This window comes from Amphiprion ocellaris, chromosome 14 (assembly GCF_022539595.1).
Source record: "Amphiprion ocellaris isolate individual 3 ecotype Okinawa chromosome 14, ASM2253959v1, whole genome shotgun sequence".
NCBI lineage: Eukaryota > Metazoa > Chordata > Actinopteri > Pomacentridae > Amphiprion > Amphiprion ocellaris.
In genome coordinates, this window is record NC_072779.1 from 933,282 (window position 1) to 958,091 (window position 24,810).

A 24,810-nucleotide genomic window follows, 5' to 3' on the forward strand; every position below is an offset into this window, starting at 1 on the left:
CCAAACACCCCCACGCAAAAATCAGTTCGTCGGCTACAGGAATGCCTCCAAACTGTCCCACGGTTTTAGGGATGAACGCTCGCTATACGTACCGCACTCTGCCGGCTAACATGGAGAGGTGTGCACGTTAAACACCCGGAGAAAGAGTGAGAAAGAGGCCGGGCTTGAGTCAGACGGCAGCTGATCGGCCAACGAAGGAGACGCCACAATAGTTCCCATTCAAAGAGGCAAGAAGCAGCCACAGTTTCAGAGGCCAAATATTGTCATCAGAGAACATTAGCCAAGGGCTGAAGCACTGCCAAGAGGCAGGCCGAGATCAAATCTGGCTTTGATGCCCAACAGTAACCTCCTGCCTCCACCACACGCCCTCTCTGATACTCCGAGTCGTGCTTACTGTACACACAGTTGCTGTATAAACAAACACATATTTGCTTTCGAGCTCAAACTGATTAAACACAGAACTGTCCGATTCTGTGCGATTCCTTTCCTTTATAGCTACACTGACTTATAAAAGGCAAAAAAATAAAAATAAAAAAGCAGTCTTGCTAACAGAGGATGACATATTCTTCACACACCACGACGCCAGCAGTAACTAGTGAGCTACTCTCAGAGCTTCTGGGCTTCAGAATGTGGGTTAGCTGGCGTGGAAAAGGACTAAAACAAAAAGTCCACAAGGTTGATGCAGTTGAAATACTTCACTCTCGTCCTATATGTTATATTTTTTGTGTTTTCCTATAGAAAAGCAGCATCAGAGCAAATGTGGAGCGTGGAAGAGGCATCCTATGGCATCCAACTGAACATTATATCTGTTTCAGACTAAACAGACTCCAGATTAGTCGTGTTTTTTCCATCTGTGTCTCTCAATGGACAAGAGAGCAGACAATGAATAAATGCAACTTATTCTATTTGTGTGTCATCTCAGGGTATTTTACATGGTAAGGCCATCATCATACAGTATTATAGTATGAAGAGAGGCTGAAAAACTCTCATTCAGTCTCTGCAAAGTTGAAGTGAGAGACACAGAGAGCGACTCGGCTGTTTACGTCTCTCACTCATCTCATCAGTCACTCGGCGCTGAAAACACACCAACTGGCTAAATGCTGTCAACTCTCAGCTCACATGAATAATACTTAACCTTTGAATGTCACCATATGTAATATCAGGCACACGAGCACACTCAGAAACACCAGGCAGCCACATACATGCAGCCGCTGGGAATGATACCGGCCCCTCTGGACCACCCGGAATCAACCCTTTAAAGACCAAATCAACAGAAAAAACAAGCGAGTTATCTTCATTTTTCAATTTACTGATTCAAGTTTGAGACAAAAACTTTCACATATAAGCAATTTATGCTGGCTTTGAGTGAAAGCAGTGACAGAAATAGGAGAGTTTGCTTAAAATTAACATTAAAGGTTCGGTCCATTCGACCAAAGTGTCAAGTGTACGAGAAACGTCAAAATCTGTCATAAAACTTGTGCAGCTCATTCAGGGACCCCTGAGGATGAACCTTTTCTATTTTAAGCACTCTGTCAGCTTTAGTCCTGCATTGCAATCGCTATAAAATATCAACTCAACGTGCAAAATACCACAAACTAATGACTGTACTGACATGAATCCTACTGTCTTACATCACATTTAAAGCAAAGTGTAAATATGTGTCAGGCGAACATTAGCTGAGGACATCTGTGTTTCTCAGTTGACAAATGGACCTTAATCTGAGACATCTTCCATGTTCCATTTTCGTCCTCAATAGTGGTTAAAATCAGCAAAATAAACACTGTGTTTGTTCTGTCAAAAAACTTTGATTAACTCAGTCATACACTCCATTTCCATGTAATACTAAATTTATAATTAATCGTTTTAACACCAAATCAAAATAAAAAACTAAATCAAACTGAATTCTATCTTCATTTTTCAACTTCCTGATTCACATTTGTGATAAACTTTCAGATACAAGTGATTCATGCTGGCTTTGAGTGAAGGTAGTGACAGAAATAAAAGTCTGTTTAGAATTAACGGAGCTCGGCCTCCAGATTTGTGATGTCAGAAGTCAAGTGTGTGAATCCAGAGCAGTGTGTGTGGTAATACAAGTGTACAGTAGCGATGAGATCATCAAGAAAAGCCAAACTGGGACTCAGACGGTGCAGTTAAACTGACTCGTCATATTCTAGCAGAATGCATTTTTCAAACCCTGACCCCTCGCAGCGGCTTGACACATGGATGATTGCTTTACTATTACCGCTGCTGCTGCTGCTCCAGTTGTCTGGCAGGAAGACACGTCTGGCCCTCGCTGCCGCCGCCCCCCCACAACAACTTCCATTCGTTCCAGACTGGAATGCCTATATTTAGAGTGCTCCTTTCCGCTGTTATGGCTGTTGAATCATTAGCCTCGTTTAACCCTTCTTTACCTCCAGCGAGCTGATTGGCTGAGGGCATGCCCCTCAGGAGTAGCCCCCCCAGCACAAGGCCTAACTACACTGCCCCACCTTCCCCTATCAAATGTTACGGAGTGTGTGTGTGTGTGTGTGCGTGTGTGTGTGAGGCGCTCTTATGGGAGCCGCTACTGGGAGCTGGAGGGTCATGGCTTCAGATGAAGGACAAAATACAAGATGATGATAATGATAATGTGTGGCTATTTTGGAGATCTGTTTCTGGCCTGAATGTGCTCTGGCAGCGCCCTCGTCTCTCGTCTCATTTTGTTGGACGTTCTGGAGTGAGGCTGAAGGATGGTGATGCTGATCGGTCAGTTTGTGATCCCTCTGATGCAAAGTGTCTACATGTGAAATGTGGAAATCTGCCGAGCAGATCGCCATAAAACCCGCTGAGCTCATTCAGGGACCCCTGAGGATGAACCTTTTCTGTTTTAGACATTCAGCTTTCCTTCCCACTGGCATAAAATATCAACTCAGCATGAGAAATACCACAAAGTAAAGACTGGATTATCATGAACTTTAAGAGATCCCGTTGCATTTTGTCTTACACCACATTTAACCCTCCTGTTGTCCTGTGGGTCAAAACTGACCCGTTTTAAAGTTTGGAAATTTTCACAGTGGCACTTCTGATGTCCACATTTTCAACATTTTTGGGAAATATATGAACATTTTTGGTGGAAAAAAAAAAGTTTAAAAAAAAAGTTTCGTTAAGAACATTCACAAAAAAATCTACCAAAATCCAGCGAAATTCGCTTTCTTAAAACTTTCTTTAATTCTTAAAGTTGATTAAAGTTGATTCTTAAAGTTGATTCTTAAGAAAACATAAGAAGTTTTATTGATATATATGGAATCACTGTAGATATTTTTAGGACTTTTTTGGAAGATTTTTTGAAAATATTTACAAGAATTTTCTTGCCAAATTTGGGGGATTTTTTTTTTTTAAATAAAGCTTTTAAGGGAAACTTTTAAGGAATTATTGGAATTTTCTGAATGTTTTGCAAATTTTCAGAAATTTGGGGAATTTTTTTTTCCTGTATTTTTGTATTTTTTCAGACAAGGAAACAATATTTTGTGGTGCCCGTAAATGAGGACAACAGGAGGGTTAAACTAAATATGTGTCAGGCTAACGCTAGCTGAGATGACAAAATGGACCATTTATGTTACATTTTCACCCTCATTCCGGAGCAAAACAAACATTCTGTTGTTTGCTGTGCAATTTTATGAACACTGACTACATTCTCATGCAATCCTAAGTCTATATCATGTAAAAATATTGGTGTTCTTGCTGGAATTTGTCAGTTAGGATAATAAAAACTTCATGAAGTATACACTGGCGGACATGACTCAAGGTTAAGCGTCTCCTTTTACTTTTTTCCAACTTCAAAATGAGATTAACATGATGTGACAATATTTTCTATCAACCATGCCATCGACAGGAGCATTGGCCCATGAGAGGATGTAATTATTGTCGGACTGGACTGATATTTGGAGTGAAAATGTGGAAAGAAAAGCCAGAAAAAAAAAAAAAAAACTAGCTTGCACACATGCATACATGGTACATGCTGAATCCTCTCCAACATGCCCAAAGCATCTCCATAATAACGTGGAGGTAACTTGAGACAATCCATTCCCCCGAATTAAAGAGTTCATCACCAGCAGTAAAACTGTTCTGGGCCATCTCACATCTGCTGAAGGGGGATTTACTTCTTCCTATTTACATCTTGGCACCTAGCTCATCCTCGTCTTCCCATCTTCATAGCTCAACACTGATAAACAACATTGGCCTGCCAAGTTTCCCCGGTTTGTTGATTACTGTTGGGTCTGTCTTGATTTAGGGCAAGTGGGACTAATCCAAGATGATGTGATCTATCTATCTGTCAATCCATGGCTCCAGTTAGCCAGCGCCTCTACAAAACCACCACAACACACACAGTGCCGCCATGCACGCATGCCAATTTGTGAGAAAAAAACAACACAATAAACAGATTGGTGGTGTGAATTAGGAGGGACATGAAATGTGTTCAGCGGGATCCCGGCTAAAATTTGACCCTTATTTTGGCTATTTTGAAGCGTGGCCTTGCTGTTTTTACATAATCCAACTTGCTAAAAACGCGCTTGTTGTCGTTAAACGCAGCATCGACGGCTTATTCTATTTCTGCACAACCGATGCAAACATGTTGACGCAGCAGAGAGGCTGGTAATCTTTATGTTCATGTCCGTGACGATACGTCTGACTGTGTGCGTTCATACCAGTGTGGATCTGCCGGTGAGCCTCCAGGGATTCTTCTGTCTGGAACTGGGCGCCGCACTGGTCACAAACTATGGCCTTCTCTCCAGCTGGACGACAAGAAACAAGAGAGCAGATGCCGTTTTACACACATGTTCCACGTTTGACACAAGCAGTATGAAATGTAGAGAGTGGGGGAAAAAAGAGACGAAATAAATACCATTAAAGAAATAAAACTCACTCAAAACTGTCAACACTGAACAGTACTGTGCTCTTAGACGTATTTAATGTTGTTGGTGAATTTTTAAAATGTGCACATGCTTATAAGAATCTGAAATGAAGACTTTATTTGAGTTGCTGTCATGGTTTCAGCTAAAATAACAAACTCAGCAGGGTAACCAACATTCCAACATTTCTGGCTTTGAACTCATCTTTTAAGGACAGACAGTAAACCGAGAGGATGTGTTGGGATGTAGGACATTTAGCGACTCTTTACCGCCACTAACCGATAATTAAATTAGCTGATTGCAGATATATTGAATATATCAGCTGATAAGTAGCAGCAAATATCAGTGCAGAAATGAAAAAAAACAGCATTTGTCCACCAGAGAGCACTGGCAAGTTTACTTCTCAGCTACAAAATGTTCTGCTCAGAACATATCTCAGTCACAATTCATAAAAAAATACTGTTTTAGTGCTTAAAGATGTGTGATTGTCAAAAATCTATTAGTGATAGACACAGTAGTGGTAAAAATCCTGACACAGACTTTCCTTTCAGTTTGATAAATACAGAGGACTTTCATCTGTGAATGAATGAATAGTGGTTGCTTTATTTTATACAGAACTTTCTTGCATGCACGGCCTTTGCAGTAATAACCAAATTCTTGTATTTGCTGAGAAATACTGCCTCACTTTCACCAGTTGTATTATTCCTAACTTATAACTAACTTTATGATTAAGCAGAGAATCAGCGTCAGAACATTTATTGACAACATGGAAATAGTTTTGTTGTGCAGTTGGACAGTATTATATGAAGATTAGCTTTTCATTATTTGAATTCTCTCTTTCTTTTCCCCCCACAAATCTAGATTAATATTATTCCAATATATGATTGATTAATGGGCGCACTGAACTATATAATTTAGCCAAGAGTACATTTAGCTCTATAATTTGATGAGTCAATCTATCCGCCTTCAGACTGGTCAGATTCAGCTCCAAATTTAATGAATATGCAAATAGTGGCAGAAGATGCCATCTCCTTCCCCATACATGATTGATGTAGGCTAATTTGGCAAAGAGAGAAAAAAAAAAATCCAACAGTAATAACAGAGTCTATTATTTGTGACAGTCGGCATTGTGCACCATTAAGAGTTGACAATCTGTTTATTCTCTTAGCAAGTCTGCAAATTTAACCCTCCTGTTGTCTTCATTTACGGGCACCAAAAAATATTGTTTCCTTGTCTGAAAAAAATCCAAAAATTCAGCAAAAAAATTCCCCCTTGAGGAAGAAAATTCCAATAATTCCTTAAAAGTTTCCCTTAAAAGATTTATTTTAAAAAAATCCCCCAAATTTGGCAAGAAAATTCTTGTAAATATTTTCAAAAAATTAGTAAAAATCTTCCCAAAAAATCCTAAAAATATCTAAAGTGATTCTATATATATCAGTAAAACTTCTAATATTTTCTTTAAGAACATTCACATAAAAAGTAGATTTTTATGTGAATGTTCTTAAGAAACATTTTTAACATTTCTTTTTTCCACCAAAAAATGTTCAAAGATTTCCCAAAAATGTTGAAAATGTGGACATTAGAAGTTTCACTGTGAAAATTATTATTTTTTTCCACATTTTCAAACTTTAATACGGGTCAGTTTTGACCTGCAGGACGACACGAGGGTTAATTCCTCCAACTTCTAGATGTGTAGACAGGAATGCTTTTTATATATACTGCAAAATAAAAACAGGTAATGCAGCTTGATATAACAAAAAATGACACTTTTTGCTTGTCACTTTGCTCCTGGTCATGCAAGTAGATGGAGTGTGCAGCCCCTGAGCTGCGGTCGGGGATTGTTCACCCATACTTTGTGAATGTGTACAACCTTGTAGAACAATAAAAAGAGAGGCATGTACACACACACCAACACACACGGGGTGCCGTTGAAGGGCACATCGGCTCAGGCAAACGACTTTTTATGACTTGGCAGCGACCACTGTACATGCCATACACATCACACATCAAACAGACACACACACACACACACACACACACACACACATTGTTTAACATCTGGATATTGTGTGTGTGCAGAATGGGCGTGCATGCATGTGTGTGTGTGGGTGTGTGTCTGTTTCCAATGCAAGCACAGAGCGATCTCTCCCGACTAGACCTTGGTTTGTTCTTGGCACGGCCTCCTGGGTTACGACACCTCCAGAGAGAGAAAGAGAACACAATGAAAACAGGAAGCCAATTCTTAGATGACAGAAAAAAAAGAAAAAGTCAGGGAGAGATGGCTTGTGTGGTTTTGCAACCGCAGTGACATTAGGGAACGGCCTGTACTGTAATAAGCCCTACCAAAAGCAGAAATGACACGGAGCGTACATGACAGAGTGTGCCTGCCAGTAGAGTGCTTATGCAACAAGTTATGCAAAAGATGGTACGCTGCACAAGTGAGCGTGACTGGATCATAAGCCGCCATAATGCGACCTATGAAGCGAGCGCATCCTGGATTTCGTCACAAGATATATTTCCATTTTAACAACTTTAGACTAAACAGACCCGAGCTGCTGAGCGATGTCCTTTTGAATTGGCTGCATATTCAAGAGGCATAATTTGCAGTGTGAGCGTATGGCGCGGCAGTGTCAAATGCACAGACGAGCATATGGCCGAATTAGCTGGCAAAAGCAACCACTTAACCTTTGGCGAACAAGACATGTAGTTGGAGATGTAGACAGAATCCCCCCAACACCCCCACTGATGTCCCTCATTTGCATTAATCACATAAAGCCTCTGCTGCTTCTTTAAATTGTGATTCATTTGTCGTTGCTTCTGTAATTCTTTTTTTTTTTTTTATGTGCTATGTGGTTGCTCCACTAACCTTCACTGGACTCCTTCCCTCTATCGATCTGGGCTCATTGATTGCCCTTGCAGCGACCAACTGGGACAGTTTTATGACCACACAAGTGCAACTCCTGTTCCATCATGTGCTGCTGATAAACTGATATCAACACTCAAAGTAAATACGCACTTTTGCACGTTTTACACGTTTGAGGCCACGCATTACATTCCTGCTCACCATTTCCCAAAACACATTGTAGTGTTGTTTTACAGTGGGGTTTTCTTACGTTCCAGGTGTCTAATGAGCTAAATTAACTTCTCTAATCTATGAAAATCAATTTGCAATGAGCTGAAAATGAGCAATCAATCGCAGAGTATATACAATTTCCAATTTTCTCCTTATTCATTAGCACTGCTGTGCAGATTCCAGGTAGGGAAGTCTGCGTTTCTGATGAAAAAAAAACAAACTGACACTGGTGGCTGTCTGGAAAGTGAAAAAACTGCAGGCCCACTGTGAAATATAGGTGATTTGAGCTTCATCTTGGCCTGCAATCAATAAAAACTACAATGGGGTAGTCAGCTTAACACTTGCACTGTTGCTACAAGTGCTGACTCCGCCTCGCAGACAGCGGTGCAACACTATAAGCAGTCTTCTGGGAGGCCAAGAGGCGTGTGCTAAATGGGCCAGGGATAGGATTTTAGTGCAGGGCATGCCCCTGCTTGTGGCACAAGGACATAAATCGTCAGGAAATGCCTGCATGGTGCCTTGCTTCAAGGAGAATGGAGTTGTGTGAGGTCACCGTGGGGCAAAGGGGGAGGAAAAAGTGGGAGCAGAAGAATCCAGGGTGCACACCGCCAGGCAGCCACCCAGCCAGATGCCCGTCACTCCAGTCAGCCGGCTAAGTGCTAACAGGGGGCCCTCCGCTTGGTAACAGCCTCCATCAGCCATTTTCAGTGCCAAATTAAAGCGATAAATCTTGAGGCCCCTTTGATCACGAGAGGGTGAACTTGTTAGTTAGGAGAGACAGGGCGAGCTGTGATCGAGGAGGCGCTCACTGTTACTCTCAGTGTGAACAAAAAACTACACTCTAAACAGGGGCCCAGTCAGATTCCCGCTGCACACACTAAAAGGTAGATTATTTTAACATCAAAATGATCCTGATCTTTAATTCCACTGAGCGAGATTTTCATTTTAACAAAGCAAACAAAAATGATGGCTCCCCGGTGCCGCTCACCAGGAAACATCTCAGTAAATGAGGACTACAAGATAATGTGAAATGAATTAGAATTAACTATCAAGAAAGCCAAAAGATCAAAGAGAAGAAGAAAAAAAGGAATCTCCAAATGATAGACTTGCCCCGTCTGCTGAGCTCGTGGGGAGTCCTGAGTCACTTTGCCACAGATTCAGCCCGGAGCTGACTTCATAAATGTTGCCCAACCCGTGGTGAGTTGGTGTGTGTGTGCGTGTGTGCATGTGTGTGCATGTGTGTGCATGTGTGTGCATGTGTGTGTGTGCATGTGTGTGCATGTATGTGTGTGCATGTGTGTGCATGTGTGTGGGGAGGTGGGGATGGCGTGGTGATCAGGTGCCACATGCCACCGAAGCCGCTTCCCTTTTCGCTTCCCATTCTGAAATATTGCACAACTGCTGTTGCAGCGCCGTGTGCCTCAGTTATTTCATAAAACGGGCTGTAAAGGAGAACAAGCCGAAAGGGCCGCATGCCAATCAAGAACGCTTCCAACAAAGACCAGAAGTAAAGTCTAATGTAACACTTCTGTAGTCTAAACCCCATCTGTCTTTACAGGCCTTGTGTTCCCCCGATGCAGGGGATTCTCCTTCATATGGTGCCGTACTGTTTACTTTAGGGAAGCACAAACCTCTCAGTGTTCGGGTATTGTTTCTGTAAACTTTACAGTTATTTCAACTTCAGCTGTAGGTGTAAGCTGTAAATGTATTCTAGCTAGGAGAAGGTTCATATCCGGTACAACAATTTTCTGAAAATTGTGAGATTAGTCCTTAGTTGTGGATGCTAATGGCATGCTAAGGGGATGCAAATATTAGTATTTAACCCTCTGAACCACAAAATCCGTCAACAGGTTTGGAAGGCAGGCAGTTTTCAACCCTCATGTCGTCCTGCAGGTCAAAATTGACCCGTTTTAAAGTTTGAAAATGTGGAAAAAAATGTATATTTTCACAGTGAAACTTCTGATGTCTACATTTTCAACATTTTTGGGAAATCTTTGAACATTTTTTGGTGGAAAAAAGAAATGTTAATGTTTCTTTAGAACATTCACAAAAAAATCCACCAAAATCCAGTGAATTTCACTGGATTTTGGTAGATTTTTATGTGAATGTTCTTAAAGAAAATATGAGAAGTTTTACTGATATATGTGGAATCACTTTAGATATTTTTAGGATTTTTTTGGAAGATTTTTACTCATTTTTTGAAAATATTTACAAGAATTTTCTTGCCAAATTTGGGGGATTTTTTCAAAATAAAACTTTAAAGGGAAACTTTTCAGGAATTATTGGAATTTTCTTCCTGAAGGTTTTGCACATTTTCAGAAATTTGGGGAATTTTCTGGCTGAATTTTTGGATTTTTTCAGACAAGGAAACAATATTTTTTGGTGCCCATAAATGAGGACAACAGGAGGGTTAAAAATCTCATCAGAACAACTGCATTTATCAGAGTAAAAACAGAAATAATCACAGTCATTAAACTACTCATCAGTTGCATGCAGTTCGAAATGCAACCAAATCTAAGCTTGAAATTGTGATGTTTCCAAAAAAAAAGTATTCTGCATGTGTCATTTAAACATTTGCCACATATAAATCAATTACTTGAACCAGATCCTGTAAAAAAAAAAAAACAACTAAAAATTCCTCATCCCTCACTGTAACCTATAAGTCATTATTGACTCAGCTGTGACTGACAGTCATGTGACTAAAATTCTGTAATTTTCAGCTGAACCGGATTGACCTGCAGGCTGTGTTTATACAGAGCAGAGATGCAACAATTAAAGACACAAATTAAAAACAGAAGTAGTAAAATCTCTATTATGTAGAGTTGTCATTTTCTTTTCCAGTACTGGTAACCCCTGTGGCAACTTGGGACAATACTGTACATATCAATTTAAGGTATTTTGTAATTTTTGTAAAGGAAAGAATCATAGAAACTCAACCTTTTCCATACCAATCCAGTCCCCATAGAGGTACAGGACTGTATATTGCAGTAAAAAAATGAATAAAAATGTGACAGAAAGTGCTTAGGGATCAGACGGTTAATGGTCATAAGCTCTGGGATTAAATACAGAATCAGATCTGAAGAGAAAACCCATGTTAAATCAGAGAAAGACATATGTTATCTAGAACACATTACTGATTTTTTCAGGGTTGTGCTGTAACGCTAGTCAGAAATCACACAAAAAACCCCTAACTGGAGTCACCTTTGTGTTCCAATCACCAGACATGAGTCCCCATCTCTTGCAAAAACTACTTTACAATCCAGTCGCTCAGACTTTTTGTTCAGCTTGTAAGTCTCTTTGTTAATGTTTGTGATTACGGTTTGGTCTGGTTGACTGTATATACTGTTACCGCTTCCTTTGGCATTATTCAAAAGTGTTTCACTTCAAGTTACCCGCTCTGGGCTTCCTCCAACAGAGGCAGCGTTTCACCATGCCGACGTGATGAGGATTGTGGATTAGCTCGCTGCTCGGGCCTCACAGGGAAGTGATGGTGCGTTCTCTCGCCTGTAATTTCCCCTGACATACTAAGTGCTCATTCTTCAATTTCCCTAAATAATGTGGCGATGGTGCAATGTCCTATTTGTTATAACACTCGTTCCATGTGGGCACGGAATCTGACTTGCAAAACACTGTAATGTTATGATGCAGAGACGAGGACCGAGGAGAAAGTGAGCTCCGTTTGGGTGTTTGTGGCTGTGATGAATGTATCTGGGTGCAACAACAACAACAACAACACACACTATCGCCACACTCACATCATCCAGTTCGCCGATGTGATCTCATAATGCCGCCATTCAGAGGCTCTTCTCATTCTAAAGAGTATGTCAGAGGCATAGAGAGGCTTTGTTTGTTTGGGGGTGATAGTCCTGTTTCCCTGCACCTCCTCTGGAAGACTAAATCATTTTTTTCAGTCTGCCCACACTCAGATTTGACACTTGTTGTCCCAACCTAGTTTCCTTCACAGGTAGAGCATATATGCTAAGTTTGCAACAGATGTCCCCCCGTGGGGTTCGCAGTCTAAACAGAATCCTTCATCAAAGACAATCGCAGAATTAAACATAAGAGTTTCAGAGTCTGTCTTTGCTCTTAGCGACACACAAAAAGTAGGCCACTGTGTCGATACGACAGTTAAACTTCATCCTGCACGGGAGAAAAAAAGGGGGGGGAAATGTGTTTCTTCTTTAACAACAACTGGTCATTTCGTAAACGTGGTGAAGCCACCGGTTTTCCCATTGCAACACATGCAGTAATGTACCTCGTTTTGCCCGCTAAACGTGTGACTGATGCAGTGGAAATGCAATATTAAAATTACAGAAAGAGAACTGAACACGCAGCTTCCTGGGGAATCAGCAAAGTCATGCGAAGACCTTCTGTTTCCTGCGACACGGTCTCACATGCCCACTTGCATGAGATGGCATGACACTATTTAGCATCCATTACACAAAAACGCAGCGAGCGTCCACACCGAGGAACGGATGGACAATAGAGCGGGACTGTTCCTGCAGAATAACCCTGCTGCAGAGCATAAAATGACACATTCTGCTCTGTACAATGCATTACATCTAAAAAAAGAACCAAACAGCTCTGGTATGAACAAAACACCAGCTGTCTGTTTGACTGAAACTGTAGTAAATAGTTGGAATTTACCTGTCTTAGCACAATATGTGGCTTATCATCTCTTGGCTTCAATAATGATAAGAATAGAAGTAGTACCACAGCTATCCTCTGAGGAGATGCAGCTATTTGAATTTTCTGGCATTTGTCCAAGTTTCTGTACAGTTTAAAGTCAGTTCAACTATAAAAATCATGTCAGTTATTGTGTTAGTGTTTTACTGCAACATATCCGGTTGTTTCAGTGGCTGGCATGTTGCCAGGCTTCATGCAACTCGTGGTCAAAGCTGCAGACTAAGGAAAGTTTGCTTTGGATGTCTTCTTTCCAAGTGGCAATGAGTAGCAGACAATCATTTACCTGGATGAGAACATCTTGAGCTCTTCAGATAAAACAAGGGAAGATTAAACAAACACCCATATTCGAAAAGCCTGAGCTATCTGTTTGGTCAGAATGTTAATGGCTACAACATTTAAACCACCTGTTTAATATTCTGTACAATCTCTGGATCAGGTTCGATCTGGTACATGCCAGATTGATATCTGGGGTCTGAAAGTCGGTTAACCCTCGTGTCATCCTGCAGGTCAAAACGGACCCGTTTTAAAGTTTGAAAATGCGGAAAAAATGTATATTTTCACAGTGAAACTTCTGATGTCCACATTTTCAACATTTTTGGGGAATCTTTGAACATTTTTTGGTGGAAAAAAAATGTTTCTTTAAGAACATTCACAAAAAAATCAACCAAAATCCAGCGAAATTCGCTGGATTTTGGTTGATTTTTTTGTGAATGTTCTTAAAGAAAATATTAGAAGTTTTACTGATATATATATGTAATCACTTTAGATATTTTTAGGATTTTTTGGAAGATTTTTACTAATTTTTTGAAAATATTTACAAGAATTTTCTTGCCACATTTGAGGGATTTAAAAAAAAAATACAACTTTTAAAGAATTATTGGAATTTTCTCCCTGATGGTTTTGCAATTTTTTCAGAAATTTGGGGGATTTTTTTGCTGAATTTTTTTCATACAAGGAAACAATATTTTTTAGTGCCCCTAACTGAGGACAACAGGAGGGTTATATGCTAAATGTTTTGGTCGGGTGCCTCGAGCTGTTCCTAAGCAGTTTTAGCGATGTTGCATTTTCCTGCTGGGGTCTGCATCGATGTTCAGGTGCGTGGAGTAACATCTGCCTGAATGCAGGACTCAAGGTTTCCCAGCAGGACATTCACTGTAACCAGGTAATCGATGCTATTCACTTCACCTGTCAGTGGTGTTAATGTTGTGGCTGGTAGCTGTATAAGAGACAGGTAGGTGAATACGTAAGACTGACAAAAATAAAAAACGTTAGCTCAAGCTTGTCTGGACTGGGCTAACGTTTTGTATTTTTCATAGAAAGGTTCAAACTGTGTCTGTGCAGCATTTTAATGAGAATTTTGGGATGACAAGTGGGGCAAAGTGTCAACTCCAAAGCATGTAATCACAAAATAAAACACTGCAAATTAGCAGTTGAGTTTTAACTGACCGGAATTTTAATCTGGGATTATATTCTTTTATGCTCTGTACATACATGGCAGGGATTTCCATCTGGCTTCGAAAAGAAAGAATGATAAAACAACACCGTGTACAAGTTAAAAAACTTCCCTCATCACGTTATCTCTGAAATGAGCAGGTCACGGTGACCTGGACAATTTATTTTACAACAACAGGAGTTATGTGAAACATTAAAGCACTTCTGGAAGCCACTGGAGCCTGACGTTCTAATTGTCTGAGTGATTTTTTCCACAGAAATTAACATATTAAGGTTAACTTGACATGACAAAGTTTTCGCCTCCTATTCTGCTCCCACTTTTAATCCCTCTGCAGCAGTGCAGAACACAGTTTACTGTACGTGCACATATTTCTGCAGGGAAGTGGCTGAATGACCCACTCTCAGGAGTCAGGGAGGCTAAATGGGAAATTAAAAAGGCTAATTACAGTGTATCCGTCGATGGCCGACCAATATCACACTCGCTAGTTTTAACAGGGTAAACAGGGCAGGAGAGAGGGAGGCAGGCGGGCAGATTACAGAGACAGAATGTGTGTGTGTGTGTGTGTGTGTGTGTGTGTGTGTGTGTGTGTGTGTGTGTGTGTGTGTGTGTGTGTCTGTGTGTGTGTGTGTGTGTGACAGAGGGAGGGAGGGAGGCAGACAAGCGCAGTCACCAACAAAAACATAGCCTGGCTGTTCACTGAGCCTACATAAATGGCTTATGTAAGAAAGTACTCTCAGTACCAAAAAACAGCAAAAATCCATAAACACACACAGACACACATCCCTCCCCCCCAACTCCCCCGTGCGCACACACACACACACACACACACACACACACACACACACACATATACACAGTCACACACGCCGGCTTCACGACACTTGCGAGGACTGGTGAAAAATTATTCCCACTGTCTCTTTGCTTGATTTACAACCTTCATCTTCAGCGTTCAAATTTAAAACAGAAAAAGCGGGAGCAACGTCTGAAACAGACCCTCAGCATCTCAAACTCAATCTGATTCACGTACAAATGGCAAAAAAACAAGCACACGCATTCACGGGAACACACACAGACGCAGTATGCTGTCAGAACAATGAGTACAGACACCACACGCTCTCTCTAATTCCCCCCCGCCTCACCCCTCTCCTCCCTCCCTCCCTCCCTCCCTCTCTAGCTCTACCTTCAGCGTTGTAACGAGCTCTGCTCTACAGTTTTATTTACACCAGCCTCTTATCAGTGCTACAGCAGCACAGAGGCTGCCAATTGGAGAGGACAGGCCACAGTACTGCCTGTACCCTGTAGTGGAGTAGGTGTATACCGCCATGCTCCCAGCACGTTTTTATCAAGGCTCAGGAAAGAAGTCTGGGCCCGCGCCATGCAGCCTCTCAAAATAATAAAACACACTCACACACACTCACACACAGGGAGAGTTTTCAATACGGATCCACAACTATGAGCATGTTATTGCACAGGACATAATGGGGGGGTATCTTAACCCTCCTGTTGTCCTCATTTACGGGCACCAAAAAATATTGTTCTTTTGTCGGAAAAAAAATCCAAAAATTCTGCAAAAAAATTCCCCAAATTTGTAAAAATGTGCAAAATCTTCAGGAAGAAAATTCCAAAAATTCCTTAAAAGTTTCCCTTAAAAAAAAATTTTTTAATCCCCAAAATTTGGCAAGAAATAAAAAAATAAAAATTGTAAATATTTTCAAAAAATAAAAATCTTCCCCAAAAAATCCTAAAAATATCTAAAGTGATTATATACATATCAGGAAAACTTCTAATATTTTCTTTAACAACATTCGGAAAAAAAATCGACCAAAATCCAGCGAAATTTGCGGGATTTTGGTCGATTTTTTCTGAATGTTCTTAAAGAAACATTTTCTTTTAACATTTCTTTTTTTGCACCACAAAACTTTCAAAGATTTCCCCAAAATGTTGAAAATGTGGACATCAGAAGTTTGACTGTGAAAGCATCTTTTTTTCCCACATTTTCAAACTTTCAAATGGGTCCATTTTGACCCGCAGGACGACATGAGGGTTAAGTTAAAAACCTCCTAAAGTGAAGGCGTAAAGTTTGCAGAATGCATTTTTCAGTAAATCTAGATGTCGACCAGGAAGCATGTGACAGATGGCTACACGCAGGAGATGATGTCTGATTTCAAGGCACTTTCTATGTTTACATTCTGATCCATCTGAAGAATCAAAACTGTAAAAAAAGCAGCCAATGACTGAAGCTATTCTCTTCAAAGCTAGCTGGCATATTAGCAAAGGTAGGACAGAAATGGTGGCTGTCAAATAAGATTGAAAACTAAAGACAGCAGCTTAACATCACTGGCTAGCTAGCTCGTTAGCATCTTAAACTATCTTCAAATCTAGTCTTTAATTTAGTGGAATTTAACCTTAATATTTAAATCACATTTCAAGTATTGTACATTAGTTGTGATGCACCACCATATCAAGACATAGACTAAAATTAAGTCCCTTTATCCCAGTAGCACAAGCAACAGATGTTTTTGCAGATCATATCGTGTAAATTACTCAAATTTTGCATCCCAAGTGTCATTGCAGTAATGAAGCTCTCTGTTTGTGACATCTATCTAACAGTGGACGGAAACAAAGAATCGTTTTTATCCCGATCCCAATCTTTAAAACTGGATCCTAACAGGGCTGCTATCGAAATAACAGTAGATTGATTCGTCTTGAAGACTTTCTATTTGCTAAAAAGTCAAGTAAGAAATGTGGAAAGTAGCCATGTCATAGTAAAAATACCTCATAGGACGCGACAGTGTACATAGCAAACATGAATGGAAAAAACTTCATGTTCGATGTAGATACTAACTATAAAGCATGCGCTGGTTCTCACAAATATCAGACAGACACATAGACTCACACAGGTAGAAATGACTTTATGGTGTGAGCAAACACAGTGGTAAAGATAAGAGGAGATAATCTTGCTTTTTCTATGGGAGGTGGGGTTGGGGGGGGGCAGGGTAGACCAGCCATCAAAACGCAGGAGCATGTTTGCTCCCGATGATATTGTTATCGACGGAACGGAAAAAGAAATCAAAGGGAAGCGAGAGAGCACGAGGAAGAGGGAGGGAGAGGAAAAAAAGGAGGAAGCAGATGAAGACAGAGAATATTCAGGTCGCATTTGACAGCTTTACGGTCTGTTGCGCCGAATGGGATGTCTAGGGACGTGGCAAAGCAGACAAATATTGACTTGCAGAGTGTTCGCATGCACACACACACACACACACACACACACACACACACACACACACACACACACACACACACACACACACACACACACACACACACACACACACACACACACACACACACACACACACACACACACGCACACACATACAGGGAAAATACACGACACACTTCCACATGAAGCCTCTGAATTCAGCCCCCTTCAAAATGGATGAGCTCACGTTGCAACATCAGTCACCCTTGTTTTTTTTGCCCAGCTCAACCTCTTAATCCATTTTGCCTGCAAAACAATTTGTTTGTCCAGTAGGTCACAGACAGTTTCCTGCCCTCACTGTTCCTCATCCTCTTCTTCTGTTTATTTCTCTCTCTCCTTCGCCTTACTTTCTCTGAACGATGAAGCCATTTCCAGAGCTTTTTTTTTTGCCCCCTGGGAGATCGAGGGCATCTCAGTCCACGCAGCAGCCCTCCTCCAACCCCCACACCCTCCTTTTCCTGCGGATGCTTCCTCCCTTCTACCTCTTTTCTCTCCAAACACCCCTTACTTTCACACCGACATCAGAGAGACCTGCTTTAAAGAGTGCACCGACGCAAACGGACACCAAGAAACATGCATCGTTTTCTGGAAAAGCGTCTTGTCTTTTGCAATAGGAACAATAATCTGATTGTTCTGTGCCACAGGCTGCGTAGCGCTAGTATGGGGCTCTGGCGACAATTGATGACATAGTGAAATCAATATCTCATTATCTCCTCTTTAAACATGTTCATCAGAGTCTGTATGTTGATTTTACCTGAGTTTCTTGCGTTTAAGCTATTCATTTTACCCCATTTTATCCCAATTTAAAGCCCGTCTATCCCATTTTTCTTCTATCACTCTTTGTCTTCCTTCCATGTGGCTCGGGGGTTGGCAATTTTGCAAGACTATCTTAACAAATATTTAATGAATTTCCATTAAGTTTTGCACATTAATGACCTCAAGTGCAAGAAATCCTTTGGATTCCGGTGCCACGCTGGAGTGAAATGTCACACAGGCCAGTTTTTAGAGCAAAACTTTAGTGTTGTCTGATGGCTTATGTTTGCGATGCCCCGTGGTCTGATACAAAAGTGTCCGGCAGCGTCGTATCCTTGTGTCTGTAAACTCAAGATGGTGAACTGCAAGGAAGAGTGGACGAAATAAAAGAAAATAACACCCAGGTTGTAAAAACTGGCAATTTTTCCAGGTGTAAGAACACACACACACAACCACACATGCCCTGTCTTTCTGTCCAGTGATGGCAATTACACTGCCATCGCCAGACACTGACCAAATGTTTTAAACACCCCCTCCGCCTTCTCCAAACCCGGGCCTCCCCTCCTCCCCGGCTGCCCCTGGAGGTGAAAGGTGCCATGTGTTTTCAGCTTTGCTCTCAAACCCCCTCTGTTTTCAAAAAAAGAGAGGCGAAAACGAGGCTTTGACATGCACCGGTGTGCTTCTGAAGACCACAGACACGAGGATATCTTCAGGGTCTTGGGTGGATGATGATGTTTTTTCGTGCGCAGCTACATGGGCGAGTCTGAAGACGTGCGAGGTAGGAAACAAGAGAGAAGGAACCACCTGGGGCTCTCCTGGTGTGAAGAGGCAGGAACTAAGTTAGGCTGCTCAAAACTGCCAAAGTGGACCGTTTCTCACGAGCCTCGGGACCTGGTATTAATAGAGCCAAGGTGGACAGCAGTGGGTGGGCTTCTGGTGGAATCTACGATACGGCACAAAGGTTTTAGGCACCTAAGATCTTTATAGTCTAGTCCATCATGCAATATTTCAGCAGGGCAAGGATTCTAAACATACAGGCAAAGTCAAACAGCTATCTTTCAATGACTAGAAAAACAGGGAATCCTGCAGAAAATTGCAAGAACCAAACAGATCTCTGGTCCTGATGATCATGCAGTCAGTCTGGGATTAAATGAAAACACTGAATGGCCTAAATTCACCATCACTAGTTCTTTAATATGCTTGGAATAATCTATTTTGGCATTATAATGCAATTTGTGCATGACTGTACCAAAAAGAATTGGTCAATCAAGTCAAATATTTTTCTTTTTTTATGTTCACTGCACTTAATATGAAGTTAATCAATAAATAACTTTTGATTAATATGATGTACTCAAAGGCAATCGTTGGATTTCTTTATTTCTATAATAAAACATTCTCAGGACTTGATCTTACTATGCAAAGTGTCCTGAGACAACTCTTCTGAATTGGTGCAATACAAATAAAGCTTCAATCTAAGTGAATAAATCTGATGGTTGAGAATGCTCTGTGTAAACTGTTGTAGCTTTATCGTGTCATTAATTAGACAGAACCTAAAGTGACAGTGGGAAACTGCAGCAACCCAAGCAATCTTTTATGCTTTGTGTCCAACATTATCAATGAAACAAAAGGGTTTTAGAAAGATTTAACGGGTATTTAAATTCTTTAGTTTGACAATGCTCACAAAGATTCAAAATGGATGATACAGTAAAGTTTAAATAGAAAGAAGTTGATTTACCAACAGTGAATGGTTCCTGGGTAACCTGAAGTGGCTGTTTAAGTTGTATTTTATCTCAAATTGCTTGGATTTAAAAGATTTGTATTGTCAGACTTGTAAAATATGGTTTGTTGCCACTGGAATTTGCCAATCAGTAATCAAATGCTGTTACAGAACTGAATTTGAAGTTCAGAGCCCTAAACTAATCAACATGACACTCAGTTCATGGTCAGCTTACAGCCTCTAATAGCAGCAGGTTAATGTATAATCTGCTCCAAACCCTTTGACAGAACAGTAACCAGAGGAACAAGCAGCCAAAACGTGAGAGGCTATAGATACGAGCCATCTGTTCATCCATAACGCATTCACTCTGCATTAGACCGCCAGCAGCTTTTTCAGATAGTACCGTTAAGTAAATGTGAGGTCAGAGTGTTTTCAGAAGTATTATCTGGGAAGTGTGCTGTGAAAAGCTGCTGTAAGTTTTTTTTCTAACCTTAACAGTTTTTTCCCCATTTCTGTGCTCTTTTCTTGCTCCTTTAATTCTTCTTAGGGAGCTCAACTCGAAGCCTTGTTTATTTCAGCTACAGCTAGGGAATGTTCCTGTTGAATCTCTTCTGCCTAAAACTTCACACTCGCTCCTTTTGCTCATCAGTAGTTTTCCAAAGCAGCCTGACATGAAACAGAAGCTGGCAAACAACCACCCAGTAGTGTGGATCCTTGCGTTGTACAGCGTGTTAGGATAAACATGCTTCTACGACAGGCTTAAGAAGATTGATATTTGCACATTCTGGCATATTTCTGTGCATAATTTAGAAGACTAAACTCCATATCCATGCTAATAGTGATTTAAAAGACAATGTTCAATTCAACAGGAGAAACACCACATCCACACACACAGACACAAAACAACCAGGAAAAGACAAAAATGACTCAAAACAACCACAAAAAGATTTTAATAACTTAAGAGACACAAAACAACCACAGAAAAAGACAAAACAACCACAAGATGACACAAAATGACCAAAAACTGATACATTACAGCCACAAGAAGGCAATAAAACAACAAAAAGGGACTCACAAAGACAAAAAACAATCACAAAACAATGGAACAAACAACCACAAAAGAGACAAAGTGATCACAAAGTCACAAAATGAGCACAAAAAGACACAGAGCAACCACAAAGGGACAAAAAACATCCACAAAAATGTGCAAAACAACTACAAAGAGGCAAAAAACAACCACAAACAGGCATAAAACAACCTTAAAAAGGCACAAAACAACCACAAAAAGACACAAAACAACCACAAAAAGTCATAAAATGACACAAAACCACAAAAACCCCCAAAATGACCAAAAACAAACATAAAACAACCACAAAAAGATACAAAACAACCAGAAAAAGAGACAGGCATCTGAGACAGCTGTGGCTGTATATAATAATAATAAAATTGTGTGTGATCTAAAACAGTTTGTGCTGAAAGTTTAGCATCTTGAGTGCATACATGCACACAATAAATGAGAGAATTCTTATAAGTGAGTCCAGGGAACATCACTGAAGCAACGAGTCTTTTAAACTCAACTTTAAAACATGTAATTTTTCTTAATTTTCCAATACAGCCCATATAAACTTCCTGATCTTGTGTCCCTATTGCCAGATGTCAGCAAAACAAGTTTGCCTCCAAAGCCATGTGTAATTGATATATTTCCTGATCTACCACATCTTTGGTTGAGGATTGGTTATGTGTAGGTTAGGAGGAGGTTGTCATCATGGTTTAGAGGAACCACTGTTGACTGTTGGCAAAGAACAGATAGGAACAGCAGTCTCCTGTGTCAAAGTCAGAAATTTATAATGGCCAACCACCCAGCAAACTCTGGCATCGCTTTAGAGACATCACTCATTCGTTCTGTGGAGACTAAAGAGCCGCCATGTCACCAAAAATTAAATGCACGTCATTTAAACCAGAACACAGCTAATGTTCTGGGGACAGCTGGAATTCATCTTCAGTGCTACATGAATATTCACACCAAATTTCATACTTCAGGGCTGAACTATTGTAATTCTTTATGATCAGGATGTTCCAATAACTCCCTGAAAAGCTGCACGAAGGATCATATTTCTCCAGTATTAGTGTCTCTTTTATTGCATCGCTGTAAAATCCAGAATAGAATTTAAAATCCTTCTCCTTACATACAAAGCCCTTAACTACCGAGCTCAATCTTACCTTAAAGACCTCAAAGCACCAAACTATCCCAATAAAACACTTTGCTCTCTGATTGCAGGCTTACTTGTGGTCCCTGGAGTTTCCAAAAGCAGAATTGGAGGCAGAGCTTTGGGCTATCAGGCTCTGGAACCAGCAGCCGGTTTGGTTTGGAGAGGCATACATCCTGTCCTGTTTAAGATTAGGCTTAAAACTCATAGTTAGGGCTGGATCAGGGGACCCTAAATCATCTTTCAGGTATGCTGCTATAAGACTAGGCTGTTGGGGAAACTTAGCACGATGCAGGGACCATCTCTAACTCCTAATTTGTGCTTTTTCCTCTCTTTCCTTGCACCTTTCTGCAGGCATCTCTGCTTCAAGAGCTTCTGATCTGCAGTGACTGGACTCACCAACCTGTTCTATCTTCAGCTGTTTATCGCTGCTCATTTTGCCTCACTCTGCTCTACCCTGACCTCACTATTTAAAGCATCCTCAGCTGGCATGTGTTGCGACTGGAACCATTTTCATGAGTAAAATTGAACTGAATAGCTGTCAAGCTTGTAGGTAGTGAAAAATGTTGCCCTGGAACAAAATGTTGGACAGACTCACAGACCAACATCACCAGCTTTGGGCAATGCCACCAGCAGGACTGAAAGCTAATTTACATACAATATTAGCTTTATTCTATGTGTGCTGGGAAGAGGGACAGAGGCACCAACCTGAGACTCTGACCAGCAGTTGAACCCTTACCCCTGTGACCACCACAAACTGTTGCTAAGCCAGCTGCTGGGAATCCAGCAATTGACATCCTCTTTACAGTGCTGTAAATGCATTTATAGTTCAAGAGAGGAAGGGATAAGATGGCTGCTGGATTGAGGCAGGAAAACTCATTTTGGCTCTAGTTTGCTGCCTGGAGGGTGCTGGTGGTGGGCTGAGGTTCAAGGCAATTGCACAAAACCTAGACACAGAAGCAACACTTGTTGCCCTGTTTTTTTTTTTTGTTTTTTTTTTTTTTAAATATATTTTTTTCTTCTGCAGTAGCAGGCAAAAAAGGCCTGGAGAATTGAAACCAAAGCAAAAGCCAAGACAGTCCTGGGAATGTTTAGTGTAACAGGAGACTCAGACTTCCCGCTCATTAAAAACCTGTGTGGTGGACACCCGGTGCATTCACCCACTTTTATGTAAGTATTCTTGTCAAATGCTAAGGAAACTTGCCTGCTGAATTACAAAACCTTCCACTGGTCTTCTCGTGTGCAGTCGTCATTCTCTGCTCCTGTTCTGCTTTTTTTTTTCTAAAACAATGAACCAAAATGGCCACAAGCTGAGAAATCATAGCCGGAGTTGCTGGATGTCCCCTCACTCTCCCTCCCTTTCCCCAGGTCAATAACCTGTAAAGATTTAGTGTTTAGGGCCCATTATTTCCTGCTTTCAAGTCACACACTGTCAAAGGCAACGCTGAGTTTATTAAGGCTGGAGTCACAAGGCCTGAGTGGAAAGTAGGGAATACAGTGATCAGCGGAGTAGTAAAAGTGGAACAAAGAGAGGAAACCCGCACAGATTTCCAAAGTCAAAGCCAGCAGGGATTAAACACCCGTGGTGCAACATGCAAAACCATTTTTTTTCTAAAATTATTGAGAAAAGATGACTACAAAGTTAAAGTGTGTCTTCCCACATCATGGTGCGATGGTTAATTAATTGCTAAACGCTTGTTTTTGCTAAACAAATGTGAGTCGGTTCAGCTCAGGAAAGAGTCTGAGCTGAGCCAAATGCACAACTGGATGATGGGATGTCCAAATGCCTAAACAGCAGGAAATACTTCAAACATACACCGTTTTTTTTTTTTTTTTTTTTTTTTTTACTGCACTCAGGTGCATTGATTTACATACTTGTTGATTTTGCTGGATTCCAAAAATCCTCTCTTCCACCCCGTTAAATCTTCCACATAAAACTTAATAACTGCTGACTTCAAACAGGCAAATTGGATCAATTAGTGAAATCTCACAACAAGACCTATTTAGGGAAATAAACTTACGTCGAAATACCACAGAACCTGCAGTCATCGGGCCTGTGTTACCTGCCAAAATGACACCATACAGGGGTGCTAGCTCTTTTCCATTAGCTCATCTGTTTTTCCCCAAATGGGGTGTCTGAGAGGGGATATTGTTTGGTGAGTAGAGTCAAAAGAAAGATGGAGAAAATCCCCATGTTCAGATCCTGTCCAGACCCACAACACAGATGACATTGAGATCCAATTACTTATCATTTATGAGAGGCCTGAGCTCAGCTTTCTGCCTGCTTTTCTCAGCTGCTTTCATTTTGGGCTGCAGTAAAGTTAACCCTCCTGTTGTCTTCATTTATGGGCATCAAAATGCATCTCTGCTCTGTATAAACGCAGCCTGCAGGTCAATCCGGTTCAGCTGAAAATTACAGAATTTTAGTCACATGACTGTCAGTCACAGCTGAGTCAATAATGACTTATAGGTTACAGTGAGGGATGAGGAATTTTTAGATTGTTTTTTTACAGGATCTGGTTCAAGTAATTGATTTATATGTGGCACATGTTTAAATGGCACATGCAGAATACTTTTTTTTTTGGAAACATCACAATTTCAAGCTTAGATTTGGTTGCATTTCGAACTGCATGCAACTGATGAGTAGTTTAATGACTGATTATTTCTGTTTTTACTCTGATAAATGCAGTTGTTCTGATGAGATTTTTAACCCTCCTGTTGTCCTCATTTATGGGCACCAAAAAATATTGTTTCCTTGTCTGAAAAAAAT

At 40.7% G+C, this 24,810-nt stretch overlaps 1 protein-coding gene across 2 annotated transcripts in view; it reads right to left on the minus strand.

Annotated features, from left to right (window-relative positions):
* zbtb16a (zinc finger and BTB domain containing 16a) overlaps positions 1 to 24,810 on the minus strand; it is a 175,128-nt gene that overhangs the window by 65,942 nt on the left and 84,376 nt on the right. For both annotated transcript variants that reach the window (XM_055017265.1, XM_055017266.1), the window contains exon 4: positions 4,686 to 4,772. In XM_055017265.1, coding sequence (XP_054873240.1) covers positions 4,686 to 4,772 — 87 coding nt within the window. The remainder of the gene's footprint in view (positions 1 to 4,685; positions 4,773 to 24,810) is intronic.